Source organism: Salvia hispanica, chromosome 6 (genome assembly GCF_023119035.1).
Source record: "Salvia hispanica cultivar TCC Black 2014 chromosome 6, UniMelb_Shisp_WGS_1.0, whole genome shotgun sequence".
Taxonomy (NCBI): domain Eukaryota; kingdom Viridiplantae; phylum Streptophyta; class Magnoliopsida; order Lamiales; family Lamiaceae; genus Salvia; species Salvia hispanica.
Window position 1 is genome coordinate 43,932,208 of NC_062970.1, and position 26,944 is coordinate 43,959,151.

The 26,944-nt window shown below is 37.6% G+C and overlaps 4 protein-coding genes across 8 annotated transcripts; 2 read left to right on the top strand and 2 right to left on the bottom strand.

The window, feature by feature from the left end:
* Positions 1–634: 634 nt before the first annotated feature.
* On the bottom strand, positions 635–2,979 carry LOC125192325 (coatomer subunit zeta-1-like). Of its 2 annotated transcripts, XM_048089867.1 has the most exons (6): positions 2,825–2,979; positions 2,011–2,170; positions 1,467–1,614; positions 1,286–1,363; positions 1,038–1,122; positions 635–926 (listed from the first exon to the last, which is right to left on the bottom strand). In XM_048089867.1, the coding sequence occupies exons 1-6, from the start codon at positions 2,825–2,827 to the stop codon at positions 867–869; spliced, it is 534 nt and encodes a 177-aa protein (XP_047945824.1). In that variant the 5' UTR covers positions 2,828–2,979; the 3' UTR covers positions 635–866. The 2 variants fall into 2 exon arrangements, with proteins under 2 accessions (XP_047945824.1, XP_047945823.1); XM_048089866.1 differs by lacking the exon at positions 2,825–2,979 and having other exon boundaries at positions 2,011–2,206.
* Positions 2,980–9,332: 6,353 nt separating this feature from the next.
* LOC125192100 (probable methyltransferase At1g29790) lies at positions 9,333–11,502 on the bottom strand. The gene is made up of 2 exons (XM_048089556.1): positions 10,285–11,502; positions 9,333–9,769 (listed from the first exon to the last, which is right to left on the bottom strand). Exon 1 carries the CDS (start codon positions 11,408–11,410, stop codon positions 10,286–10,288), a length of 1,125 nt encoding a protein of 374 aa, XP_047945513.1. The 5' UTR covers positions 11,411–11,502; the 3' UTR covers positions 9,333–9,769; position 10,285.
* A 1,138-nt stretch (positions 11,503–12,640) lies between these two features.
* LOC125194101 lies at positions 12,641–19,521 on the top strand. 4 transcript variants are annotated; one of them, XM_048092141.1, is made up of 9 exons: positions 12,641–12,950; positions 13,060–13,216; positions 13,729–15,449; positions 15,965–17,313; positions 17,438–17,565; positions 17,667–18,451; positions 18,657–18,769; positions 18,958–19,023; positions 19,102–19,521. In XM_048092141.1, the coding sequence occupies exons 1-9, from the start codon at positions 12,894–12,896 to the stop codon at positions 19,253–19,255; spliced, it is 4,530 nt and encodes a 1,509-aa protein (XP_047948098.1). In that variant the 5' UTR covers positions 12,641–12,893; the 3' UTR covers positions 19,256–19,521. The 4 variants fall into 4 exon arrangements, with proteins under 4 accessions (XP_047948098.1, XP_047948099.1, XP_047948096.1 ...); XM_048092140.1 differs by having other exon boundaries at positions 12,690–12,780; positions 12,892–12,950; positions 18,958–19,521; XM_048092142.1 differs by having other exon boundaries at positions 17,667–18,343; positions 18,958–19,521.
* Positions 19,522–20,600: 1,079 nt separating this feature from the next.
* LOC125191715 (two-pore potassium channel 3-like) lies at positions 20,601–23,208 on the top strand. The gene is made up of 2 exons (XM_048089123.1): positions 20,601–21,982; positions 22,585–23,208. The coding sequence occupies exons 1-2, from the start codon at positions 20,772–20,774 to the stop codon at positions 22,730–22,732; spliced, it is 1,359 nt and encodes a 452-aa protein (XP_047945080.1). The 5' UTR covers positions 20,601–20,771; the 3' UTR covers positions 22,733–23,208.
* Positions 23,209–26,944: the final 3,736 nt, after the last annotated feature.

The following is a 26,944-nucleotide window of genomic DNA, read 5'->3' on the forward strand; positions in this document are numbered from 1 at the left end:
TCTGTGAATTAATACGGGCAAATTAAAAAAAAGAAAAAGAAACATGTGTAAAACTTAAAGATATGACTGTAGGGATGCTTTAAAATAACACCACCTTTTAAAGTAACACTATACCATCGTTCCTAGCTAATTATTTGTACACGTGGACGAATAATCAGCTGCCATGTGGCAATAAAAAAAATGTTTAAGGGTAAATTTTCTCGGCCAGCAATATCCAATGCGCTAGACAGCAATTTATAAATTGTTGTGTAGCGTTTATACTATTATTATGTAGTGTTTATAATATTGTTGGATACATAATATCACTGTGTCACTTTAAGAATGTTGTCATTTTAACACACAAACCTATGACTGTATGTTAAATGAGCTTGTTTAAATAGTGGAATATTTTATCTACATAACATCTTTTAGTTGCAGTATCATGGAGAACATAAGTTCCCTAAAATATGAGATTAAAGACAATTGAGAAAATGTCAAAGTTAAATAATCAATTTGGGGATTTTGTTGACAATTTGCTTGTTAATATACCTCAAAATACAATAGTGGAGTTTTTAAATTGAACAATAGTTATATCACCCAACATACCAACATAAGATCGTATTTTTGTTGTTTGTGCAACACCTCAACTTCGAAGTTAACAGAAACAAAGCATGAGTCGCGCAATTCTTATATAATAATGTCTAGCAAGCAGTCAAGGGCCGGAATCTGGATGCCATCGTGAAGTGAATACAATCGACAAGAGAACACGAAAAAAGCAACATCTTGCGAAACTGTTGGAACTAAATCATATCAAGTCTCATGCAGCATAATCCGGAGTCAATTATCTGTCTACCTCCGTTCAATATTTTCAACTAGAAGCCTTATCATCACTGTAAAAGGGATCTCACAAAATGCTCGCGCGCAGTTGTCAATGCTTGACTTAGAGTCTGCATATATAAAAAACTGGAATCAGAACTTGAGCAAATACGAGATAGTTAGCCTCCCAGTCCAGGGACATGATTCCAGAGGGCAATAGTTGAAATCAACGAACCACATACCTGCTCAGATAGTGGTGCTGCAGAATCAATACTGTTGGTTGAAACTTTACTTGCAATGCTGCTTGCATCAGTTTCCAGAATAATGCTACACGTCGAAAAAGAGAGAGGCGTCATGGAAACATAAAGAATGTTGTAGTTTTTACTAGATAAGATTGTTGCTACAACCTAGCTTAGGGTATCTAGAGTATATAATTATGAATCTTCAATTAATTTTCAAGACGAATGGGGAAAAAGAAGATGATGCCTACCCGCCATCAACAATTTCATCAATGCATAACAAAATGAGGTCCAGATTCTCGAGCGCCTCCCTCTTGTCAACATTGTCCCTGGAGAAGTATATAGCATTTCAAGCAAAGAGTGTACTTGAAGCACATAATACAAATAATTTATACCCCCGAAGGAAAATAAGGAGGACCAAGCTAATTTTACCTGAGTAGAATAGCAACAGCATCAAAGAATCCCTGAAGAACAGTGGCCAAGATCATTTCATTTTCATCTTCACCCCCAGTAACAAAAAAGTGCAGGTCCTGAACAAACTTGTACACAATGATGTTGTCCTCGAACATAGTTATCTCAGCTGGAAGATGTCAGCCAGGAAAAGCAAAGGCTAAAGTTAGTAGAAGAAGCTATAGCCTTGACACATATGAAGAATGGAAATATCATCAAGCATTAAGGTTCTAGTTCAAGCAAGATAGGAAATAGTGCAACAAAGCTAGTCAGGGAGTCATTTTAAACTGGTTGCAGTGATATGATAATGTGAAGCATGTATGCATTCACTGTTGAGAAGAGGACTCTAGTCCATCAGACCATGATGCATAAGGGGCATTTCAAAGATTGCAACATAGGCTTACCCAGAATTCAGAAACAGTACCGTAGATCAACTGAGGTTTCCTACAATGCAAGTCCTACTCAATTGTTGACAGACTAGGTGAATAACACAAAACTGTACAAAAAGTTGAAAATCAAAGAGCACCTTCAGTTCGGGCATTTGTCTTCTGAGTCTTGGTGAATACAGCCTTCTCAAAAGCTTCTTTTGCTTTATTAGTTGGCCAGTCATCTGTAAAGAACTTGCTTGCGACACGGTTCCCTTCTGAATCAAGAAGGAGAATGTTCTTCACAGCAGGGCACAAATTCTGCAAAGGAAAAGGCAACATAAGGATCAACCAACATCATGAGATGATTATTTTCAGTCATACAAGAAAATCTGGCAAAACTAAACTAACACAGACGTAAAACTATATGCCGCCGTGTTTAGATGTAAGCTACTATGTTTCTAGCCATTAAGGATGATGTATAAGATGTACCACAAAATATTAGATCACTACTCACTAATTTCCTTACATTCTCACTTCGATCTATTTCTTTATGAAAATTTATTTCATTTATCAATAAATCAAGCGAGTGCTAGTATAGGAAATGAAATATTTTCCTTCACTCAGGATCAATATTTATTCCACTCAAGGTACTCCAAATTTATCGAAATCCATTTACAAATGCTTCAGGTGCAAATATAAGCCCAGATCTCACAAACTATAGGATATAAACAAAGGATTCAGCGAAAACCTAATAATCGTTCCGCAAAATCGCCACATCAGTTAACAATTTAGCTAGTCTTTAATTGATGAGCATCATTTGAACAATTGAATCTAGGAATCGCAGTATTGACACTCTGGTAAGGCAAACTTGAACAAGTAGGGTAAATCTATCTACAAAAATCCGCCGATCTAGCGTGTATATGTGCGTTTGTGCGTGTATTTTGTGTGCGCGTGAGAGAGGAAGAGCGATACCATGGCTGATGGGAGAAGGTCGCGCAGATCGTGGGTAGATCAGCCTTGAACGAGTTCAGAAACAAGTCTCTACACTTTCAGCAGTGAATCAAATTTCACTTCTGATTCTGCAATTGGCGAAAAATGGGGAGCAAAGGCTTATATTGCTTCACTATTCACCTTTTTATTTGAGATTAAAGTTGCTCAATATTAATAAAAAAATTATTTGAAATGGTAAAACTTAGAAGGATAAAAACTGTAGCGAAATTTAATATCATTTTTATATACTACTATTAATCTTAGATCATCCGCAATGGTGGATGTCCCGGCGGACGTCGAACCGGCATGCTGGGCATCCGCGCGGGACGCCATTGGGTCGAGAGAGACGGACGCGGACGTCCCCGGCAGATGTGAGGTATCCGCGACGACGTCCGTCGTGACGTCCGCCATTGCGGTGCCACGACTGACCTCCCGATTTTTTTTTTTTTTAAAAAACTCTATATATACGGCTCGTTGAACTTCATTTCATTCGCACTACTTGTTTTAACGGGTTGTATTTTTTTTTTAAACTATGTATTTTTTTAAAAGATAATTATTTATGTTTCTTACTATTTAAATAAAATCGATGCATTTTTCCCGTGTTCGTGTTGAAAATTTAAATCCGTAAAATTGCATATTTGTGAATTTGTAAATTTTTATTATTGTGGATATCTGTTGGGATGTCCGCTATTATGTAATGAAATGTCCTTATAATGTGGCAGTGCAGTGGGATGTTCTTATGACGTGGCAGAAGATATTTTTTGGTGTCCACCAGGATGTCAGTCAGGACATCCGTCCCGATTGCGGATGCTCTTATACATTTATACTCCATTATTAGTATATGGATATGGATTTAATGAATTGGTGATTAATAAAAGTCTCTAAGTGACAAATTAAGCTTTTTATTCCCATATGAAAGGAAATATTTTATTTGTTATAATTAAATACACATGACTACTCAAAACACTTTTTAGGGGTGAGTCAGTATAATATACCATACCGAAAATAAACTTGAGTATTCTTCAAATTTTTTAGTACAAAATAAATGGAGTATAATTATAACATAAGTTTCGCAGATGAGGTGTCGAGACGCACGACAGACTGCAAAGCGGTGCTTTGCGGTGCCATTCATGGTCTCGGCACCGTATGACCGTACACTCGGGTCACCACGCAGCGTGCTTGCGCATGTGTGCATGTACCTGCAATACTGGTTTTGCTATTCTTCTCTTCCTTTTCCTTCTCGTTCAATTTTTCTTACTTTCATATTGCATCATTTATTAAAGAATTTTATACACAAAGTAGTACTCATTCAACCCCTCTAAAACATTTTTTTCGGGAACGAGATTTAAGAAAATCGATCATCGGTTTTATCGTCTCCTGTTGCAAGAAAACCGCCAATTGACGACGCCCCAAAAGCATCTTCCGTGCCATTTGAGATTGGCGGTCGATCAGTGATTATTGCAGGCCCGACCACCGATAAAACCGTCGATCTCCTCCCCTGGCGCGTAAAATGGGAAAGGAAAATGGGAATGGGACGGCCAAAGCGGTCGAGACTACTGAACTTGCGCCCGCACTATGGGAATAAAGAAGATGTAGCACTACACCTCCAAGGAGTCGATGGTTCTGGCAAGATGTTGGGCCGACGTCTCCGATGACCCGATCTTCTCCAATAACCAAAGGATAAAGAGATCTTGGAGCAGAATCTCGGAGAAGTACGAGGCAGTGAAGCCTGCTGGGGCAAAAGTTCGCAACAACGACCAGTTCCGCAAGCATTGGGAGCGAATGAAAGCGGAAATTGGCAAATTTAACTCCATCTACCAAAATACCGCAAGAATGTGGGGTAGCGGCCAGAGTCAGAAAGACCTTCGCGAGATGGCCATGAAGATGTTAATGACCATGACGATGTACTCGCAAAACGAGGTACCTCCCGCATTCAAGCACTGGGACGCCTGGCTCATTTTGAAGGATATACCCGAATTCCAAGTGGTTTTAGAGCCGAACGCTCAGAAGAGGACGGAACTCAACATTAGCGGCAACTACAACAGCAACAGCGGGGGTGATTAGGTCGACTTGAAAACACTCCTATGAAAGAGAGTTTTGGCACACAACAACCAACACATAGTCAAAATCGTCCCATTGGCGTTAAAGCGACCAAAAGAGAGTTAAAGGCAAAAACGACCAGGTCACAAGCCGAATAGCCTCAGTCTGAAGACCGGACCCTCTCGAACTTGGTTGTTGCGTCGATGCAGAGAACGGTGTTGGACACCTCAGATCCACCTCTATGTGTGAGGACGATGCCATGAAAGACGATTTGCATAGGCTCCTCGACGATGTCAAGAGGCGATGAGGATTGGGTCACGATTAGTTTTTTCTAGGTTTTTTTTTCATGGTAAGTTTTTTACAAAATTAAGTATGTTTTATTTTGCCTTTAATTTAATTTATTTTGGTATTTTGTTTAATTTAATAATATTAAAAATACAAAGATAAAAATAGTGGTGACGTGAAAATTAAGGATGCGCAGATTTATAGGGTAGACTATTGCAGGTGCATGGGCTAGAAGATAAAATGCTAATGTTGCAAAGAGAAAATGAAAATGAACGAATTTATATGACATATTTATTTTCCACTATTGTGAAAAATAAACAGAATAAAATAAGAGTAATGAAATACGTTTATTTTTTTAAAAAAATAACTCGTACCTAAACAACAATATGACTCAAGAGAGTCAGAGGAATGATGAAGAAATACATAATAGTACTACTAATAGAGTATGATGTGAGCCTCGCTAGCTCGCCAAGACCTCGTGACACCTCTCCGAACGAATCAGCCACTCGCCGACCGTATGGCCTGCAATATAGGTCGCAAAAGGGTTGCGACATGGCACCCCGCAACTTATAGCATTTGTAACACGAACATGCTTCGGAATATGGATGGAAATTGCAAGAACTTGTTGTAGACATAGCATTCCTACAACTTTACAATACGGATGGATATGGATTCGACGAGAAATATGGTGGTGAATATGGAATGAATGACGCCACAATCGAATATGAACGTTCGATTGATAAGTCGATAAACTATTCGAAAACGAACACTTTGCTACAAGAATTCGAATAGGAAAATTCAAGAGTGAAAACTCAAGAAACACACACAATTTTATTCATCAATAATCTTCTCGTGCGTAGCTTTGGGGTCGAGACGAGGATCACATCAGAGTAGTATCAGCTGACGTATATGTGGTAAAGCCTGATATGCTGACATAATAGTATGTTGTTTATTTGAATTTTTTTGGAATGAGTTCAATTATTGACGTAGTATGTCAATAATAAAAATTTAACTGAATTTTGTGGTATGAAATTGTGGATGGCATTATTGAATGCAGACACATTCTCAAATTTTATCATCAAATTATTCAAAATTTCAAACAAGGTAGTATTTCTTTTATTTGATGCTTACAGCATCAGCAACGGTTGCATTTTGCCGTCCGTCCGTCCGTGCCGCTGAGCCGAGCTTGTCCGTCCGCCGATGGAGCTCGTCCGTCCGTGCTAGCGGCACGGCGCTGCTCTTAGCTAAGAGCACGTCCGTGCCGCTGAGCAGCCATACGCGGCACGCTCTGATTGGCCAACGACATTAACGTTGACAAATTCGTTTTTTATTTTTTTTTATAAAAAAATGCATAAATAATTCAAAATAATACCAAAAAATAAAAAAAAATATTTTTGGATTCCCAAAAAAATAGAGCCGTTTATAGACGTTTTTTTTTGGATTTTTGTGATTTTTTTTTAATCCCAAAATCATCTATAAATACACACATTCATCATCCACTTTTCACATCAAATTATCTCTCATTCATACTTTTTCATACTAATCATCTACATCTTCCTCTCTCACCCAAACTCTCTCTCAAAAATTCAAAAATGGATTTCACCAATCTCATTGCGGAAGCGGAGCGCGAAGAACAAGAATATTATGAACAATATTGTGCCGCCTATGTCGCCGCCAATACCCCCGCCCCTCCTCCTCAACCAGCTAGAGCAAAACGTCGCTACATCCCTCGTGATTGAGAGGGAGCCCATGAAAGGCTCGTTGCCGACTATTTTTCCGACCAGCCGCGGTATCCAGAAGATTACTTTCGGTGCCGTTTTCGCATGTCAAAACGGTTGTTTATGCGTATTGTCAACACATTGTCCACCCGCGTTGAATATTTTCAAGAAGGTGCAGACGCAACCGGTCGGCAAAGTCTCATGGCATTGCAAAAGTGTACTTGTGCCATCCGACAACTTGCTACTGGGCAAACGGCTGACCTCTTCGACGAGTATTTGCATGTCGGTGAGTCAACTGGAACCCTATGCCTCAAGAATTTTTGCGACGGCGTTCGTTCTGCTTTCGACGAGGAATTCCTTCGGGCACCCACCACCGACGATTGTCAACGGTTGCTTCGTCTTCACGAAACAGTCCACGGTTTTCCCGGTATGCTAGGCAGCATTGACTGCATGCATTGGAAGTGGAAGAATTGCCCGACTGCTTGGAGGGGGCAACACTTAAGTGGCCACTAAGGTGGCGGCCCAACGTTTATCCTTGAAGCGGTCGCCGACTACCGCCTATGGATTTGACATGCATATTTCGGTGTTGCCGGATCCAACAACGACTTGAACGTGCTATATTCTTCACCACTCTTCGATGATGTTTTGAATGGTGTAGCACCGGCGATCGACTTCACCGTCAACGGAAATGCATACCACATGGGTTACTATCTCGCCGATGGTATCTACCCAAGGTGGTCGACTTTCGTGAAGTCGTTCAGCAATCCACAAGAGCAAAGACGGATTCTTTTTGCGCAGCGTCAAGAGTCTGCTCGGAAAGACGTCGAAAGAGCTTTTGGTGTCCTTCAAGGCCGATTCAACATTGTGAAGTCCCCTTCTCGGCTTGGTACGTTAAGAATATCGCCGACATGATGTACACGTGTATTATCTTGTACAACATGATTATAGCTGACGAAGGACCGATGGCGGGTAACTTTTATGACGAGGATGAAGCCGGGAGCTCAACCGCGAGGTCTCCCCACGCCGAGGTGTGCATACGACGGTGAACGGGAGGATGGAAAGAAGACACACAATGCGCGATACAAGAGCCCACACTGAGCTACAAAAAGATCTAATCAATCACATTTGAGCGAAATTCGGCAACAAGTAGTGTAATTTTTAATTTTTAGGATTTTATTTGTGTAATTTTTAATTTTTAGGATTTTAATTATTTTGTAATTTGTAATAGTATTTCGGATATTTTAATGCATTTTAATATTGTGGAAATATTTTTATTTAAATTGAATAATAGAATGGTGGGACCTTTGAGCTTGTCCTTAGCTAAGAGCACGGATGTGGGTGTTGTGCTCTTAACTAAGGACAAACCGTAAAAGTGGGTCCAGGCTCATTTCCGTGCTCTTAGCTAAGAGCACGGATGGGGATGGTCTTGGCTCTTGATTTAACACTAGTCATTAGAAGAGTTTTATTTCTTTTATTATGTAAACCGCATTTGTTATTTTAATCAATCTCACGTTGTTGGAGGTTGGTTGTTTTTTAAATATTAAAAAGCAATAACGCAGCATTTTGTGTATGGAGTATGATTGCAACATTAATTTTTTGCTTTAAATTTTATTCTTCCATGCATGCTTGAATTTAAATATGAATATGAATATAGGATTGTTGAAATTTTATTAATTGAGAATTGAGATACGTAGGCTATTATTATTCACAGTTATTTAATTATACTAATAAATATCGAAAGGAAATAAATGAACCAATAAAATACATTCCATTAATGATGTAGACAAAAAACCCACATTCAATGTTATTCACGTTTTAAAACGAAGTGCCATCAAACTGCATTTTAATAAAGGATAAATTGTTATGTCGATTAATTAAAATTAAATTAAATTTGCTTTGAAATTTAAGTTTGCAAAATCTATTAATATCGATATTTTTAAATGAAAATTAATTTCATCTAAAAAATTGAAATTTCCCTAAAAATGATGTATTACTTATTATATCATGAAAATTGTTATGCAATAAAATTTAATGATGTTCATAATTCATTCTATATTTTGCTAAAATAAATTTAGGAAATTTTTTTATATTTATACTAAAATGTTTGCTATTTGCTGTGGATTCACTGTAAAATAGTTTTAATATATCATATAAAATGCATGATATCTGATTCAATATATTTTTACTTAATTATATGAATTATTATTGAAATTTGGCTCGTTTAGACACTGATAATTAGTCATTGCATTATATTTAGTTACAAAAAATGGCTATAATATCAATTACTACTCCAATAAGAACAACATAAATTAATACTCTAGTTTCTGTCTTCACCATTGTTCCATTCATATCTGGATTTACACCAATCACCTCGTAAAGGAGAAGTATTACTCATTATGCAATATCTCAACATTTAACTAAGAAAATCTTAAAAACATTTAAATAACTTCAGCAAATCTCAATAAATTTGATTGGAAAAGGAACAAAGAATCAAAAGTGTGCACAAATTGAAAAGTTCCAATGCTTATTTTCTTGCAACACTAGCTTTATATGTAACCACTGTCTGAAAATAAGCACCACTTACACTATCAACCAACCTATAACTCATAAAAATAGCACATTTGTTGGTTTTATGTTGCAACATCTCACACTTCCCAGTTTTTTTGCAGATCTACAAGTTCTAATCTATCACAAAATGCACCTTGTACACCCGCCCCAACAATCGCCTGAATCCACGATGAATTTGCAGATAAAACGTTATACCTTATATCCAACCACAACACGAGAGGAGATGTATAGCTGATTTGGTTGCGCAGTAACTGAAGAAGCCTTGAAGGAAGGTTTCAACAAACGGAGACGATGTCAAAAAGCTGGCGTGGAGCACCTGCAGAGCAACGAATATGTAAGATGCAGCGATTAAGAAGAGATTATGCATAAGATCATAGGGATTCAAGTGTATTTGCATTCTTTAAACCAAATTGCTGTGTAAAAGGATAAGATCTTCAAATCAGTCCACAAATACATCTCCAAGAAAGGATTTTGTTGATGAACAAACATATTCCTACAGAAGCTCAATCATAACTGAAATAGAAACATTCTCAACTTCCAACTAAGAACATTATACATCACTACTCAGTTGAAACTTCATCATATCAATATATTTCCATATCCAACATCAGTTCTACCGCTTATGCAAAATCTACCTAAATCAGAGCATCAAAAACACTAGATACAAGTATAGCACAATGAATCATGAACCACATTGCAAGATATTCTTCAAAACAAACCATCCTTATACAAATCTTGTAGTATATCAAAAGACTTGTATACCTAAAAGCAGGCATTGAATCAATCATCATCAAACAATCACACAACTAAAAAGGTGTAACTTTCCACTACCTCATTTGGAACTTGATCTAACCAATGGCTTCTGCAATAGGGCAGTCAAATAAACCTCCCCATTCTTGATCCCACTAGCATCACCCTTGTTAGCCACAGCCCACTTCACCTTCTTGTACCCCAATTTCCCGATCAACGGGGCGTAAACCTTGTCAAGATCCGATTTTTTACTGAAAAACCGGTCCAGCAGCAAGTACCCCCCGCCCCTCAGCACTCTATCCACGTCGAAAAACAAGAACTCCATCGCCGTCACCGGAATCCACCGGTTCACCGCGTGGCCGCACCGCACCAGATCCATGGTCCCGTCGAACACCGGCAGCCGCTGCTGCAGCGGCGCGTGGAGCGCCACCAGCCCCCTCACCGCCGCCGCCTCGCTGTACGGCGCCCCGAGGTTCATCGTCGTCGTCACCACCGTCGCATTGCTCCGCAGCTTCATCTGCGCCGCGAACGTCCCCGTCCCGCCGCCGATGTCGAGCCCTAGCCTAATCGCGCTGTTGGCCGACTTCGCAAGCTCAATCAGCTGCGGAATTGGGAGATCCAGATCGGTCCGGTAAGTTAAAAACCTCGATTTCTCGATTCTCATGTCGAATCCCATCTCGGGTTTCAGACCGGCGAAGCAGGAGAAGGTTTTTGATTTGCAGGGGTAGTGATTGAGAATGGCGGTTTTTTCTGGAATTGGGGAGAAGGGGTCGGAGGGGAGAGGAGGGGGAAAGGAAGAAGGGGTTTTGGAGAAGCAGCGGCGGCGGGGGAGAGGGTGGCAGCCGCGGAGAATGAGATCCTCAGCTAATTGGGAATCGTCGGGGCAGGGGGAAAAGGGGGTGTAGTTCATGTAGGTGTGGAGGAGGATTGGGTTGTCTTTGCAGGAGGAGGCGATGGGGGAGAAGCGGGTGAAGAGGAGGAGATCGGAGGGGGTGGAGGAGGGGGAGGAGGAGGGTTTGTGGCGGAGGGAGGTGAGGTGGTTGATGGTGGAGCGGATGGAGGAGAGCTGTTGGAGGAGGTGGTCGGGGACGGGGGGAGGGGAGGGGGGCTTGGATTGGATGGTGGAGGAGAGGTGGTAGAGGGAGAGGATGTTGGTGGCGACCATGGCCAGGAGGAGGAGGAGGTTTAGGCCCATCGTGAAACCCATTTCTTGATCTGGTTTTACTTCTGCTTGCTCATTACAGTGACTTCAGTGTGGACTGTTGTCGGAAGCTTGAAGGTGATTGCTATTATTATTGATTTTTGTTTCGTGATTTTTTGGGTATATATATGTTGGTACCATTTTAGTCCATATAAATGTTCATCAAAATTAATTTATTTTGAAAAACATTTTTACCATATGTTCATTACTGATGAATTGAGTCCTAAGTAATTATCACATTTTAACTACTATTTTTCTTTATTTATTTTATTAATTTTAAGTTTATATTTAGAAGACAAGGAAGTATTTTTTATCACATTATTACTGACAATTAATTTGACAAACTTTGACACACAAAATCAGGTCAAATTCGTATTTACATCATTCATTATAAAATTAGGTATTGTTAGACCATCATGACTGATAATCTTTGTTCTTATTAATTACTAGAATTCTGTTGACATATGTGATTGCATTTTCTAATATTTAACGCGTTTGGTTTTGTCGCTTAACTAATTTAATTTTATTCGTGATTTAATTACACTCCATCTTTCAAATTCGCAAATCTGTAATTTGACTTTCATCAATTTTCAGGATACAAAATGAGGAACTAAAATTTAAAAATTATTACTACTAAAATTCCAAAAAGAGAGCTAAAAAAGGAAAGATTCGGGGGCAAAATAGGGTTTTCGTTTATATGTCTTAAATAATGATTGGAATATGCGAAGTCGGTGGTTCCAATTGGGCTCTAGAATCACAACTTGGGCCAAAGATGGCACAATAAATACTAGAGAAATTATTTAGTATTTCAATTTTTAAATTTATTATTCTATTATCAATTTGTAGCAATATTATATACATCGAATCTTTTTTAAAAATTGCAGATAAAAATATTCACATTTTCTTTTTAAAATAAGTATTGTAATTGATCAAAAAACTTACAAAAATTAATTAAATTATTTTGGTACGTTTAATTATTCTATGATTCGGTGAAAATGTGTAGTTTATTTTTTTCGCATTTAACAATCAAACTATATTTTTTTATTTAACGGGTTACTTTTGATTGAATATAAACAAAATTTCATGAGAATATATGAAACTTTATAATTTTTCTGGCTAATTTTAAAATTGACAGAACAGATTAAATTTGATAAAATTTAGTTTTTCTGGTAATTTGCGTATATAAAAAAGTTGATTTTTTTTTATCACACTATTAATTTCATGAATTCGATCGTTACCCTTCAAACAAGGCGTTACTCAAGTTAGAGTTATTTGCCAATCTTCAACAGAAATGGGGTTTTTGGAGCAGGGAAGGGTTTAATCGTTTCTCTCACGAAATTATCGATTTTCATCTCTAACATGGGCGTCCCTTTAAGGTTTTCTCGAATCAATGGCCGCTTCATTCTCTAAACTAGTCGTTGGGATGTATTCCTCACCTGGATTTTGATTTCTCTACAAATTGAGGGTTTCTTTCACCGCTTGTGAAGGAATGGCGCAGGACGTTGAGGCGCAGCAAGACAAGCCGTCCAATGCCTGCTGCGCCAAGGTAATTTTAGTTTTAATCCGCTGTTTCTCCACCTTGCGATCCAGTGATGGGAGTGTTTTTTTTATTAGAGTTTGTTTTTAGTGTATTGAATTTCCGTGAATTCTCGCAGTTGCAAAAGAAGCACTCAAAGCTCTTGGAGAGGTGCGCGAAGCTTGAACAGATCAAAAACAAGTTTCGCGACTGCACCTTAGCGATGCAGCAGAGATGCGATGTGGTCGAGAGAGATAGGGAGAGTCTGAGGAGAGATAATGAGAGTCTGATGGAAGGTGATTTGTTTACCTCTATATTATTACGGTTCGTTCATATTTGGAATTGAAATTGAAATGGAATTAGAATTCTATGTAATTTAATTTGAATGAATTGAACTATAATTCAATTCCAAATCCCTTGTTTGGTAAAAATGATATAATTGATATGAAGTGTGTGCGTGGGTGGGTGCGTGCGCGCTTGTGTGTGTAGTGTGCATGTTTGTGTGTGCAGTGCGCGTGTGCGGTGCATGTTTGTGTGTAGTGTGTGAAGCTGCCAAATTTTATAACTATTTGGAATTCCAATCATCTACTTTTGATATAGAATTCATATTGTGGAATTGAGAGTAATTGGAATTGTAATTCAATCCCAAATCTAAATATTTTGGTTACCAAACGTTGGATTTTGGAATTAAAGGCTCAAATTCCAATTCTGTTGGCTCAATTCCATGATACCGAACATAGCCTTATTGTAGATTTATTATAGCAGTTTTTATTGCTTCATTTTGATGTTTTTGTTTTCTTTCATCCAGCATCAGAAAAACTCAAAGTGCAGGTTAATTTATGGAATAGTGAGAAAGATATAGAGGCTGGTCGGCGTGCTGATCTTGAGGTTCAGTTGCTGAAGCGAAACAGTGGTTCTGCTTCTCGCAGAGGAGATGAGCAGCTTCGCATTGCTCAAGCTGAGGAAGAAATTAAGCTATTGAAGGAGCTTCTGGACCGAGAGAGGGGGAAGGCAGCTTCCGAAAAGAAGCGCACTGAGTTGGAGAAGAAGAAAGCTGATGAGGCGTTGAAGAAGTTAGAGAGTGTAGAGAGAAAAAAGGCTGAGGAATATAAACTTCTGTGGGAGAAGTTACAAAAAGAAAATGATGATATGAAGCCAATGTTATCTTTGGAGAAATCTAGATCTAGAAATGCAGAGAAACAGAAAGCCAGTATAGGAAGACAAAGGGTTGACTTGGCAGTGGCTAAACCTGAAGAGCAAATTTTTGTTGCTGAAACAAGTTTGCAGAATGATCGAGCCGATGATTTGAATCGGAAATTGGAACAAGCTAGGAAAAGGGTAGAACAATTAGAGGGTGAGTTGCTTAAACATAAATGCTCTGAAGAATCTAAAGATAGGCTTCTGTTGGAGATGTTAAAAAAAGAAACTGATGATTTAAAGTCATTGTTGGCTTTGGAGAAATCTAAATCTGAAGCTGCCCACAAAAAGTTGGAAGCAGAGAAACAGAAAACCATCAGGGAAAGAAAGAGGGCTGACTCGGCAGTTGCTCAAAAAAGAATAGCTGAAAAATGTTTGGAGAAGGATCAAGCAGATGATTTGAATCGGAAGTTGGAACAAGCTAAGAATAGGGTTGAACAATTGGAGGATGAGTTGCTTAAACATAAATGCTGTGAAAAATCTGAAGATAGGCTTTTGTTGGAGAAGTCTAAAAAGGAAACTGATGATTTAAAGTCAATGTTGGCTTTGGAGAAATCTAAATCGGAAGATGCTCACAAAAAGTTGGAAGCAGAGAAACAGAAAACCCTTGGACAAAGTAAAAGGGCAAAGTTGGCGGTGGACAAATCTAAAGAGCAAATTAATCTAGCTGAAGCAAATTTGAAGAAGGCCATGTATGAGAAAGCTCGAGCAGATGATTTGAGTCGGAAGTTGGAAGAGGCCAAGAATAGGGCTGATAAATCCAGTCCCAGCAGGAATGCAGTAACAGCCACTGATATACGCACTGAAATGCTAAAGAATGACACCCACTTCCATAAGTGGGTGGAAAAGATGCTTTTGGAGAAAGAACATGATATCGTTAGGGAGAAAAAGCGTGCAGATTCAGCAAAAAAGAAAGCAAAGAAACAGATAAAAGTTGCAGAAGAATACAAAAAGATTTCCATGGAACAAAAAGATAGGGCCGATCAACTATCTGGGCAGTTAGAGACGTACAAGCTCAGGTTAGAAGGGTTGCAGAAGGAAATGCAGGCGTTTGTATCATTGAGAATTTATGCTGGCACTTCTCCCATGATAAACGATGATGTCATTTATGAAACTGATACAGTTGAACTTCTGAAGAAACAATTGAAGCTAGAAAAGCTGCTTGCAAAACATGCCAAGGAAGCGACGAAGATAGAAGCTTTACGTAACACGATGCTGCGACAAGAATTATGTCACCTAAAGCAGGAGAGTGTTCAGTTCCAAAAGCACATGAATATACTACTAGATAAGAGTTTCTTGCATGGCCCTGAAGGTATAGATCAGTTGAAAAAGGTTAGTTTTCTTACTCATAATTGTTGAACGATTTCTTATTCATGATTAATACAGTGTCTTTATATCTTGTTTCTGAATTTATAGAAAGAGTTCTTGCATCTTCATTTTTTAATCTATCTGTCCCTCATTATTTGTTGTCGTTAAGATAATTGACTGCAGTAATCTATAGTATCATTTTATCACCAGCCTTTACTTTTTTTGCCAGAATCGTGAAATGAAGCAATCACGTCTATTTACTACTAACTCATTCTCCGCAAGAAACAATTGCGGGGAAGTGTGAATGCATTGGTGAATTCATACATCTATACGAGATTAAGAGTTGCAGATGTCATATTCATTGTAGTGTCACTCTATTAGTGCTATTTTAGTCTTTTGAAGTGCTTGAGAAATAGTTCCCTGACTTCTGTTAGTGCCAATCACACACACGATGCTTATATTCCTAATTCGTGCTCTGCATTTTAGTCATGTGTGGATACAGGATTGGTGCTAATTGACTGGTTTATGTTACTTTGCAGATTGGCAGTGAAACCACGAAAAGAGAAGTATTAGGCTCTGATGGGAGTCGCAGGCGAGTCATGTCAGGTATAGATTCTAGGATGGATCCTCCTTATCGAGGTTCCAACCAAAAAATGTTACAGAGTTCTGCCATATATTCCAGTTCAGCATCTTTTTCTGATCGGCCCTTGGTGGGATCACAGGAAAGAGACACATTCTCTATTATGACATCAGCTAACCTGGGGGAGGATATATCAAACTTCAAACCAAAGATACCTAATAAGATGCAAAGCGATCAAAATGTAGCTAAAGCTGATAACAGAACTAGTAGTCCAATCAAAGACAGTTCTAGTAAAAGAAGACTTGGCTTGCGTCAGAAAAAGAGGAATCTTGGTGCAGTAGAGTCTATAGAAAATTTGCATGGTAAGGGTGAGAAGTTGCATCAACATGTGTCTGAAAATTTAGCCATACTGCATGATACTCTCAATGGCCAAGTGGATGATTCACAGGAAGAGAGCCTGAAAGGAACTACTTACACAGAGTTTTTTAGACCTCTCAAGAAGAGAAAACCCTCTTCAGAGGGAACTGTAATTGTTGATCATTTGCAGAATTCTGGGGAGTCAAAAGGCACCGACAGTTCTGATATCAATAACTCAGATCCCTGTGTGCCTGCTTCATCACCAGGGTCTGATGCTGTCAGATCTGATTTGTGTGGTGAGGATGGAACAAATAATATTTTAGAACACAACATGTCCACTTCTCCAGATTTTGACCAGATAGTCACTGGTGACCATATGAAGTTACTGGACATGGACAATGCCGCTGATGAAGACTCCTATCATAGAGCTATTGCCAGACCCCTATCTCCTACTCTGGCTGAGGTTGAAGTAGTTAGCTCTGAGATGCTGGCATGTAGGAGTTCCCAACTGGGACTGTCAACTGTGAGTAGATATCCAGTTATTGAAATGGAGAAGAATCTCACTAATGTTGCACCCAATGGCTCTGATCCATTGCTGTTACAAATGGAGCATAATTCTGATACCTTATCAGAGAATACGACTCCTTCGGCAGCAAGTGATACTCATTGCCAAGAAATCCATGTAACAAGTGGGATGTTGGGAACAGGCTGTCTTTCTTGTCCTGGAAATGAGGGAACAATTGAAACATGTGAAAAGGGAAGTGCATCTAGTTGTGGTGAAGCTCTGAAGTGTTTTATTGTACTCTCAGACAACAAAGACAACTTAAGCATTTTGCGGATCCTTCAGACAATTTCCAGTTTCATGCCACAATATTCTTTTGATCATTCAGTGGAGACATTCGTTCAAAATGTTATACACACCATTTCTAAAGCTAAAGACCTCTCAACTAGGTGAGTGAATTCATCTGTTGGTGTTTCCATACATGAGTTTCTGATTATCAGTTTGTTTTAGGGGTTAAGTGTTCCCTTACCAGACTTGCTAATTATAGTTCTTTCTCTTTGTGGGTGTTTTCAGGGAAAAGGCATGTGTCTTCTTGTCACTGATACTGCCTGAAATTTCAGAACTAGGACTCAAAAACTTGAAAATTTTAGGTGATAATTTTGTCCAGGCTCTTGCTTCAGTGACCACGCTCTTCAACTCAGGTACTTTCTATAACAGACTTAAATTTCATTTGTTGTATGTTGCTGTTTTTTTTTTCCATTATTATTTAAGTGTTTGTAAGGAATAACTTCTTTCTATGCAGCACTATCTGATCCATCTTTGAAAAGGATGGCTATGGAGTCCTGTGGTTTGTTTGAATTGCTCGCTATCATTGAAGATTTCCTTCAACAGAGTAAAATTTTTGTCTATGGTGGTGTATATGCTGAGTCAGAATCCCATGTTACTTCCAAATTGGACTTAATTTTAAATGGCAATCCTATAATGCTGCTGGAAGTGGCTGCTTCAGCTCATCTGCTGATTGCAGGGGGTAGTCTATTAGCATCATTGTGCCTCGCTGTTGATGATATTGGTTATGTTTGTGAGATATCATACAACATTATTAGAACCCAGAAGCTTGACCGTCCAGTGATGTTGGCTATTCTTCATGCTTTTGCCCTCATATGTGGCTCCAAGTACTTTACCCTTCAGCATTACTCTGTAGCTATGACTGTAGTAAAATCTGTGGTTATGTTTCTTGAGGAGCAAACTTTGTCAGCCAGTTCTACATCCTTATCCCTGTCAGATTCTAGAAACCCATCTAGCATGCTGTTGTGCACACATTGTCCATTCTCCGAAGGTGCAGTTTCTGTGGAAAATGCTGCAGTGATGCTGTTAGAGAACCTCCAAAAGCAGTGTCATTGTGGGTTATGGCCACAAGATTCACTTGCCTTAGTCAGTTTGCTGGTTCCCACACTTCCGATCCATGAGGAGGGAGACAAGGTAGTTTCTGGCTCGGGAGAGACTGCCTCATCGAGTTTGGCATGTGATGAGACTTTATGCAACTTCCTTGATATTTTTTCTTTGGTTGAGGTTCTAGCTTCAGTCATGGTATGAATCTTGTGTTATATCTTTCTGTTGCTTTTTCAGTTTCTCACTATTCTGCTTCATTTGTTTAATTTGGTGAAGTTTAAGAAAATACTTTGGCTTTGCTAATTGCTATGACACCTTTGACACTCCCTTCCCTCTGGTTCTCCTTGATTTCAGCATCATTCATTTTTTTTACGCCTCACTTCCAATATCTCTTGACATGCAGAGCTGGAAGTGGACATCTGATAACATCATAGGGCCGATTTGTCAAACTTTGAAGTTAAATTTAACAGAAGGATTCTCTGCTACTATCATCACACTTCTTGGTCAACTTGGGAGGTATTGTCCCAAACAATCTGTATGCATTTGTGCTAGTAAAATTTATGATTACCGCTTGCTGTTGCATAGTCTCATTTTCTCTACTAAATATGAGCTATACAGTGTAAAAGATTATATATGCCTTCGACATTATATGCTTAAACTGTTGTACAAAAAAGAAGTATCTGACTTCTACGTCTGTACCGCAGGCTTGGAGTTGGTGCTGGCGGATACGACGATCCTGGTGTTCAGAAATTAAGAGACTACTTCTCAAAGTTTGCTCAGGAAATCACATTCAAGAGATTAAGTATTCCTGTTCAGATTGCCCTTATAACTTCTTTGCTTTGTGTCAGTCCTATCAAATTTGAAGAGATCACTGAAGATAAAACTGAAACTCCAGCAACCACGAGTAGTCCCTATAGTTTTGTAAGGGAATGGTTTTTTTCCTTGAGTCACGATCTACAGTCGTCCTTGAGGCCTCATTTTGCTGCAAGCCAGGGCAACTAGCAGATCAGTCTCCGGTTCGATCAAATTGAGCTCTGAGTCCTGTTCTTTTCGAAGAAGTTTGTGTACAGCAATGGATAACCAAGTGCCAAGGTCGTCTTCTCCAATTTTTTCTCAAGTTAAACTGAGCTGCTTATTTCAGAGTTTCAGAAACATTTACACTTGGTATTATTGGAAGCCATCGGTATTTGCTTTCACACGTATGCTTATGCATCTTTCTTCTGTTGAAGGATTTGGATTTGGATTTGGATTTGGAGTTCGTTTGAGCATTTGGATTTCGAGTTGGATTTTGAGAGAATATAAATCCGAAATGATCCAAAAATCTTTTTTTTTAATAAAACTGAAGCAAAAAATTTGTAATACTCTGAGAATCCAAAAATTCTACTTTTAACTGACAAAATTCTACACAATTTATTGATAAATTACCATTTGTTATAGATATTTTAATCAGCTTAGATTTGAATCATTTGATAGTAGTACTACTAGTACTATTTTGGATAGAGGAGAAGAAATTCAATGAAGTTGTATATACATGATTAAAAACTAGACGTGGCTCATTACTAGTCAATATTTCATTATTTTAAATGTAAACTACGTCGGGAGACTGAGTCCTCTATTAAAGGAATTAATTACTCAATTAATCATGAGAATGTGACAGAATTGACTTATCACAGCAAAGAAAAATATCCCAACAACTTAGTATTTTATTGGATTATTCCTATTTATGAATGCTACTGTAGTTACGTAAGTTAAAGACCTTGCGGCTAATATTGCCATTCAAAGCAATAATAATAAATTCTCATTTAAAATTCCACATCTCATAAATGCATAAAATAATTAAATTGAAAAGGCCACGATTCAACGTTCTACTAACCAATCATTGTACATGCACTATTTTGATTTTTGGCATATCAAGCTATTTTGGATTATTTTTTTCAAAATGGGTTTATGAGATAATTTTGGAAGAAAGAGGATGGAGATTTGTTCTAAAATACGTGCTTCATTCTCAGGTAAAAACCTTATCTTCATTTCTTTTTCTTTTTCTACTTTATTCTTTTTCATTACTTTATATTCTCAATTTAATTTTTAAATATCAATTTTTAAAGTCCCACCCTCAAAAGAAATACATTAAAACGAAGTTAACCTGCACTATTGTTGTCTATTTTGTTTTATTTTCTTGATAGGAACTTTATTCTAAAAAATATCATTTGGTGATAATGGATCATTTCCTAGCAAAACCGGATAGCTCAGTTTTGTCGATTTTATGATTTTTCTAACACAATAAATACATAGGTATACTTTCATTGCCTTAGAATTCAATACTTAAAAAAAAAAAATCTAATTAGCAAAATTAAAATCTAATATCAACAGAGATCTAGAATAATTAAAATATTTAGCAAGTGAGTTGAGTAGTAACAAAATCCAGTGAGGATCTCAAAAAGAAACTGATGATTGTCTCTTCCAAATTCTAGCACAGCCAAACAGCCCCTTAATCTTCAGTTTCTCTACACAGATTCACATGGATGAGCCGTTCATCTCTTACACCAACACCGGCAGGTCTCTCCCGCCGCTCCTCCCTCTGCCGGAAAACAACGAAATCTGCATTCCGCCGCCGCCCATCACCCCATCCCCCCGAGAAATCAAAGACATCCTCATCTTCGGCTCTCCCTCCTCATCCTCATCCCCTTTCAAAGACTCGATTTTTCGCGATGTCTGCATTCCGCCGCCGCCAATCACCCCATCACCCAGAGAAATCAAAGACATCCTCATTTTCGGCTCTCCCTCCTCATCCTCACCAGCTCTTAAAGACTCAATTTTTACCGAAAGGTTGAATCTTGACAGCAATCAGAAGCAATCGAGCCATGACCCAGAAATCCCACAATCATGGCTGACTAACCCCAATTATCCACCCTCCACGAGCAACCTCCACCGCTCCAAAACCGCACCGGCTATGGCGGCAATCAACGAAATTGACCATTGCTCCAATCCGAAGCCGCCGCCGCAGTTTGCCACGCCCTCAATTGTGAAGCAGGGTGTGATTTTCTTGATCATTTACTTGAGCTTTGGTGTGATTATATACTCTTTGAATTTGGATTCCTTCACTGCCATTAGAACTCACCCTGTTGTAGATGCTTTGTATTTCTGCATTGTGACTATGTGTACGATTGGGTATGGTGATATAACTCCTGATAGCACTGCTACCAAACTGTTTTCGGTCACTTTCGTGCTTGTGGGATTCGGTTTCATCGATATTTTGTTAAGTGGGATGGTTAGTTACATGCTTGATTTGCAAGAGAATCATCTCTTGAAGACTATCAAGAGCCGGGGTGCTCACGATCCCCCCTCGTATATCATCGATGTGAAGAAGGGGAGGATGAGAATACGGATGAAAGTGGCGTTGGCGTTGGGCGTTGTGGTTCTTTGCATTGGAGTTGGGGTTGGTGTTATGCATTTTGTGGAGAGGCTTGATTTGTTGGATTCGTTCTATCTGTCTGTCATGTCTGTGACCACTGTTGGGTACGGGGATAGGGCGTTTAAGTCTTTGCCCGGGAGGGTTTTTGCCTCCGTTTGGTTGCTCGTGTCGACTCTTGCTGTTGCTAGAGCCTTCCTCTACTTGACTGAGCTGAGGGTTGAGAGGCGGCACAGGAGGATGGCTCAGTGGGTGCTCGGGCAGGATATGACTGTCGCGCAGTTTCTTGCTGCAGATATCGATAACAATGGCTTTGTAACGTGAGTGCTTCTCTTTGCTCATGTTATTGAAGATATATTATAGCTAAATGTTTATCTTTGGCATTTGAATTACTTATGATTGATGCTTGATGATTGTAGCTTAAAATAGTTTTGTGGATAAATACTTTAGCTTGGAGATATATTGAACCGCACTCGAACACTTGTTAGTTTCGGTATGGAGTGTGTCTTTGATCAGAGAGAGATCTTGTTCTTTCGAAATCATAGTTCATTGTTTTTGAAAGTATTAGTTTGAAGCTAGTTCCTAATTGCGTAAGTTAGATTGTTGAAACGACGCCATGTCACTGTTTATCCCCGAGAAGTGTGATGATAGTAGCCATTGAAAGTTCACTCATGTTTTTGTGGATAGTCATAAAACAAATGGTGCACGACATATTCTTGTAGTCACGAGTGGACCTGTCCGTTTGCTTACCTTAAATACTTGCATACACTCTTTTAAGTCTAACACGAAGATTTTATGATAGTTCATTGTCGCAACATATCTACTACTTGATAAAGCTTGCATTTTACCTTCCTAGAAATTTGAAAGGAAAGGAAACTAACTAAGCCCTCTTCCTTGCTTCATTTCAAATGTTTTGTTGCAGTAAATCCGAATTTGTAGTATACAAGCTCAAGGAGATGGGCAAGGTAACAGAGAAGGACATTTTGCAGATATGCAAACAGTTTGAACGCCTCGATGAAGGAAACTGCGGGAAGATAACTCTCGCAGATCTTATGGAAAGTCACCATTGATACAGTACTTTCTTCTGAATTCAGACTATTCAGTCATGGGGCAATGCAATTGCAGCTTCGAACTCAGATGAGACGGGGAGCAGTTAGATGCTCCGATCATACAACTTTGCTCATCGTTGCGATAGGCCGAGCCAGTGCTAGCTCTATACCAGGTAAAACTTTAGTTCTATCTTCGTATCCGTGAGGATATCGCGTGGAAGTGAGCTGTGTCCGCTTATGGCTGTGGCTCGTCTCAGCTCGACTCGATTTAGTCAACACATACATAATTTTGGGTATGTATAAAGGTGTATATGATCCCCTTTCTTTTGCTCTAATTCTTGCCATAGGATGGGAAGTGGAAAATGTAAATGCTAAGTATCTCTGTATTGGTTAGTTATTGAAGCCTATTTATAAACAAGAACATTTTTTTTCAATGTGTATTTGTATTATAAAGCAGCTGAATTATACTAGAGAGTTTTGATCTATTGAATTTAAAAGGTTATAATTTAGAAAATATTGGTGGACGGAAAAAATATTGTTTGTACTTTGTAGTACTTATTTTAGAAAATATTGTTTCATATATCCATTAATACAAAAATTCCAAAATATCATTTCTTATTTTATTACAATCATCAACTCAAAAAAAAGAGACTAGTGACAATATGTGTAGAAATCGAGAGGTCGAAAGTTTATTTTATCCCAAGCATATTTAAAGGTGAAGCTGGTGTAGACATCGAACTTGCCGCCGCCGTTGAGTTGACAATTGCCATCGCGAGTTTTGGAGATGACGGTTGCGTTGACTCGAACACGAGACTTTTCAAGATTCCGACATGTGAGTTTCACATTCGAGATTTCGCATGTTACACAGATGTGTTTGATAGTGACATTCCATTCCTTTTTCGACTTGATCACTCTGCCTGTTTTGGTTTGATTGACAAACAATGCAAGCGTAGGGCAATCCTCCGATTGACAACAACCTGCATTATCACCAATTCAAATAGTAGTCTATCATATTTCTCCATTCATTAACATTTGGATCAATCTATGTGTGTGTGTCTTACCTTGGTAAACAATGCTAAGGAATACAAGGAAGCAAAGGACTCTTGTGATATTCATAACCTTAGATTTGCAACCCTCTCACTTAGTTAGTACTCCAAGTTATTTATAGATTCTCGAAATTTGAATTTGAATTTGAATTTATGGTCTTCAATTGCGTTGTAACTCTAGAAATTACAAATTTCGTCAATCAAGTCCATTAAACATCTTTCCATAATATAATAGGAGTAGTATTTTGTGATTACCTACATTAAACATCTTTCCATAATATTATGGTCAATATTTTTATGATTACCTTCATTCAAGATATATGTTGATAATTAGTATGAGAATAAACATAACAAATCAAAGAAATGTTTCATGAAGAATGTAGTGGAAATTCAAGCTATCATATCCTCTCCAATGTAGTGAAATCAACTCAACATCTCAACCTTTACCTCATCCTCATCTCATAAGTATTAGTACTACAATTCATTTCCCTCTTAACCTTCTATTACAATTTCCAAATTTTCATTTATTACTAAATACTAATAATCATCTTTTCTTTTTGGGATAATAATCATTTAAATCATGAAATTTGGTCAAATTCTGGTTTGTCTCATTAATTATTAAATTGGAATATTAAATTACAAAGTTTCATTTTTATTTGTCAATTATCCATCCGAACACAATTCGATGTCTTTTTGTGATGTTACAAATGAGAATATTCCAATAAAATAAGAAGAAAAATGAAAAATAATGAAATATACAAGAAAATTAATGAAACACTTCGTTTTGAATATCGTTAAAAGATGACATGTTGTGCATGGACGGGATAATTGAAAAAAATTGAAATTTATTCCAACTTCAAAGTTTATGGGATAAACCCGAATTTGATTAAATGGCTATTAATCCTTTCTATTTATATCTATCTATTTTCAAAATACTTACCTCGTAAATAATATTTTTGTTTAATTAAATGAATGGTTTAAAATTAAATGCTTTTAAACCATTTTTGGTACACGTACTAATTTTTAAATAATTGAAGGTTTTCCGTAATACCCAGCTATATATAATTGATCACCTTCTTAGATATCCTATCCTATTAATAAGGAATGAAATAACAACAATTTTTGAAGAATTTATACTGCAAATATGCATAAATAGATTCTCAACGCTAACGGTTTTTTTCCAATCACTGGAATTATCATTCTCGGTGATAGATGGAACAAAATCACTGGGGAATTATCATTCTATATTTTTAGGAATCACCACTTTATTATAGTTGAGAATAGCCATTTCTTCCGTTCATCACGAAAATGATATTCATTCGTATTTTAAATCTTGACAAAATTATAGTACTATTATATTTCTAAATTCTGTCATTTTTTAAATTTATATTCCACAATCAAAGTAGGCATATAATTTCAAATAGTCATAAAATTAAATATATTCTAAATACACTTTTGATACAAAGACAAGTAATAACCATTACTGCCACAAATACCAAAGCACCAATTACAGTAACAAAAATTCACTATTTATTCCATATATGCATGTTCACCAGAATTTTAAAAGAATAAAGACAAATATACATATACATAATACTTTTATACTGTTCATCAAAGTGGATTAAATTTATAGTATAAACTAATTTATTATTAACTATATTATTATATAGTTGTAAAAATTGGATGGATGATATGACAAATTCACATCCTCGAATCACATGTGAATTTGTCATAATATCTAATAAAAATAATAATATTTCTTAGAATTATAAATTTAACTTAACAGTTGTTCTTTTTACTTCAATTATTGCACAAGAGTTAACATATATATGAAGTATTAATTTATTTAAATGTTTATGAAATATATTTTAACATAAAATACCTAAAATATCCAATTATGTACATATACATTTTAACATTTATTTATATTTATCATTATTTATATAAAAAATGGAGATCTAATAAAGAGGGGTGAGTTTGCGACGTCGTATATTCCAAAACCATGTCTGGCTTTTGTTCATAAAGACACAAGGTACACAGTCTGCAACGAGGCCTGCCAGACACTTTTCCAATTTAATTTGCCTCCTCCACACAATAAATATTCAGCTGGTGCTCGCCGTCGTGTTGTAATAGATTCGACTAATGGTTTGCTTTTGGGGTGGGATGGATTGGATATCGATCGTAATATTCTTTTCATATGCAATCCAATGACTCTTGAATTTGTCGAGCTTCCTCCACTGCCTACATGTAGGTGGATATTTGGATTTGGATTGAGTAACTTAAATCGGCAATTTAAGATTTTATGTTGTGATCAATCGGGGTCATGTTATGTATACACTCTAGGAGGAGAAGGGATGTGGAGAAGCATCGCAGCAGCACCGGGCAGTCTAGGGGAGCCCATGGTGCTGCCCCGTGATACAATTGTATTTTTAAATGGAAATCTTCACTGGCTTGCATTTTGGAGGGGAATCCATTTGTTTGTTGCTTTATTCTTGAAACAGAATCCTTTTCATGTTTTTCACTACCTCGTGGCCTAGATTCTGGATCCAATGATGGAAAACTGCAGCTATGTGTTTTGGAGGACCGACTATGTGTATGTAATATTTTATCTTTTGGTAGTAGCGTTGCTAGTATTGTTATTTGGTGGATGAACGACTATGGAAATGATAAATCTTGGGTAATGGAATGTATCGACTGTGCATATGTCTATGGACTTGGTCACCTGCGCAATATTTTGGCAAATGATGACTTTTTCTTCTTAAATTTTCAAGATCGACTTATTATCTTCCCCAAAGACGTTGGAGCGTCTCCGATAACTTACTATTTCTTATCTATTTATCATTATTCCGATATTGTTGTTTACACCCCAAGTTTTCTCTGCCTCAAAACTATGGGAATTCACAATGTTCGGTCATTAAGGTTGTATTAGGCAAATATGTCCTATATAATTTACTATATTTATTATTGTACCATTTATTTTGTTTTCTCCTCATATGTTTCTAGTTTTTATATTTATTCACTATATCTCGTTTATAATAGAAATGAAAGTTTGTATTAGGCAAATATGTCCTATATAATTTACTATATTTATTATTGTACCATTTATTTTGTTTTATCCTCATATGTTTCTAGTTTTTATTTTTATTCACTATATCTCGTTTATAATAGAAATGAATCTGACATCGAT

Coding starts and splice junctions, on each gene's coding strand:
- LOC125192325 (XM_048089866.1), bottom strand. CDS start 2,191: ATGTTGCCTTTTCCTTTGCAGAATTTGTGCCCTGCTGTGAAGAACATT. Junction 1,615..2,010: donor GACAAATGCCCGAACTGAAG/GTGCTCTTTGAT, acceptor GACATCTTCCAG/CTGAGATAACTATGTTCGAG. Junction 1,123..1,285: donor GATGAAATTGTTGATGGCGG/GTAGGCATCATC, acceptor TTCGACGTGTAG/CATTATTCTGGAAACTGATG.
- LOC125192100 (XM_048089556.1), bottom strand. CDS start 11,410: ATGGGTTTCACGATGGGCCTAAACCTCCTCCTCCTCCTGGCCATGGTC.
- LOC125194101 (XM_048092139.1), top strand. CDS start 12,894: ATGGCGCAGGACGTTGAGGCGCAGCAAGACAAGCCGTCCAATGCCTGC. Junction 13,217..13,728: donor TAATGAGAGTCTGATGGAAG/GTGATTTGTTTA, acceptor TCTTTCATCCAG/CATCAGAAAAACTCAAAGTG. Junction 17,566..17,666: donor GACCACGCTCTTCAACTCAG/GTACTTTCTATA, acceptor CTTTCTATGCAG/CACTATCTGATCCATCTTTG.
- LOC125191715 (XM_048089123.1), top strand. CDS start 20,772: ATGGATGAGCCGTTCATCTCTTACACCAACACCGGCAGGTCTCTCCCG. Junction 21,983..22,584: donor GATAACAATGGCTTTGTAAC/GTGAGTGCTTCT, acceptor GTTTTGTTGCAG/TAAATCCGAATTTGTAGTAT.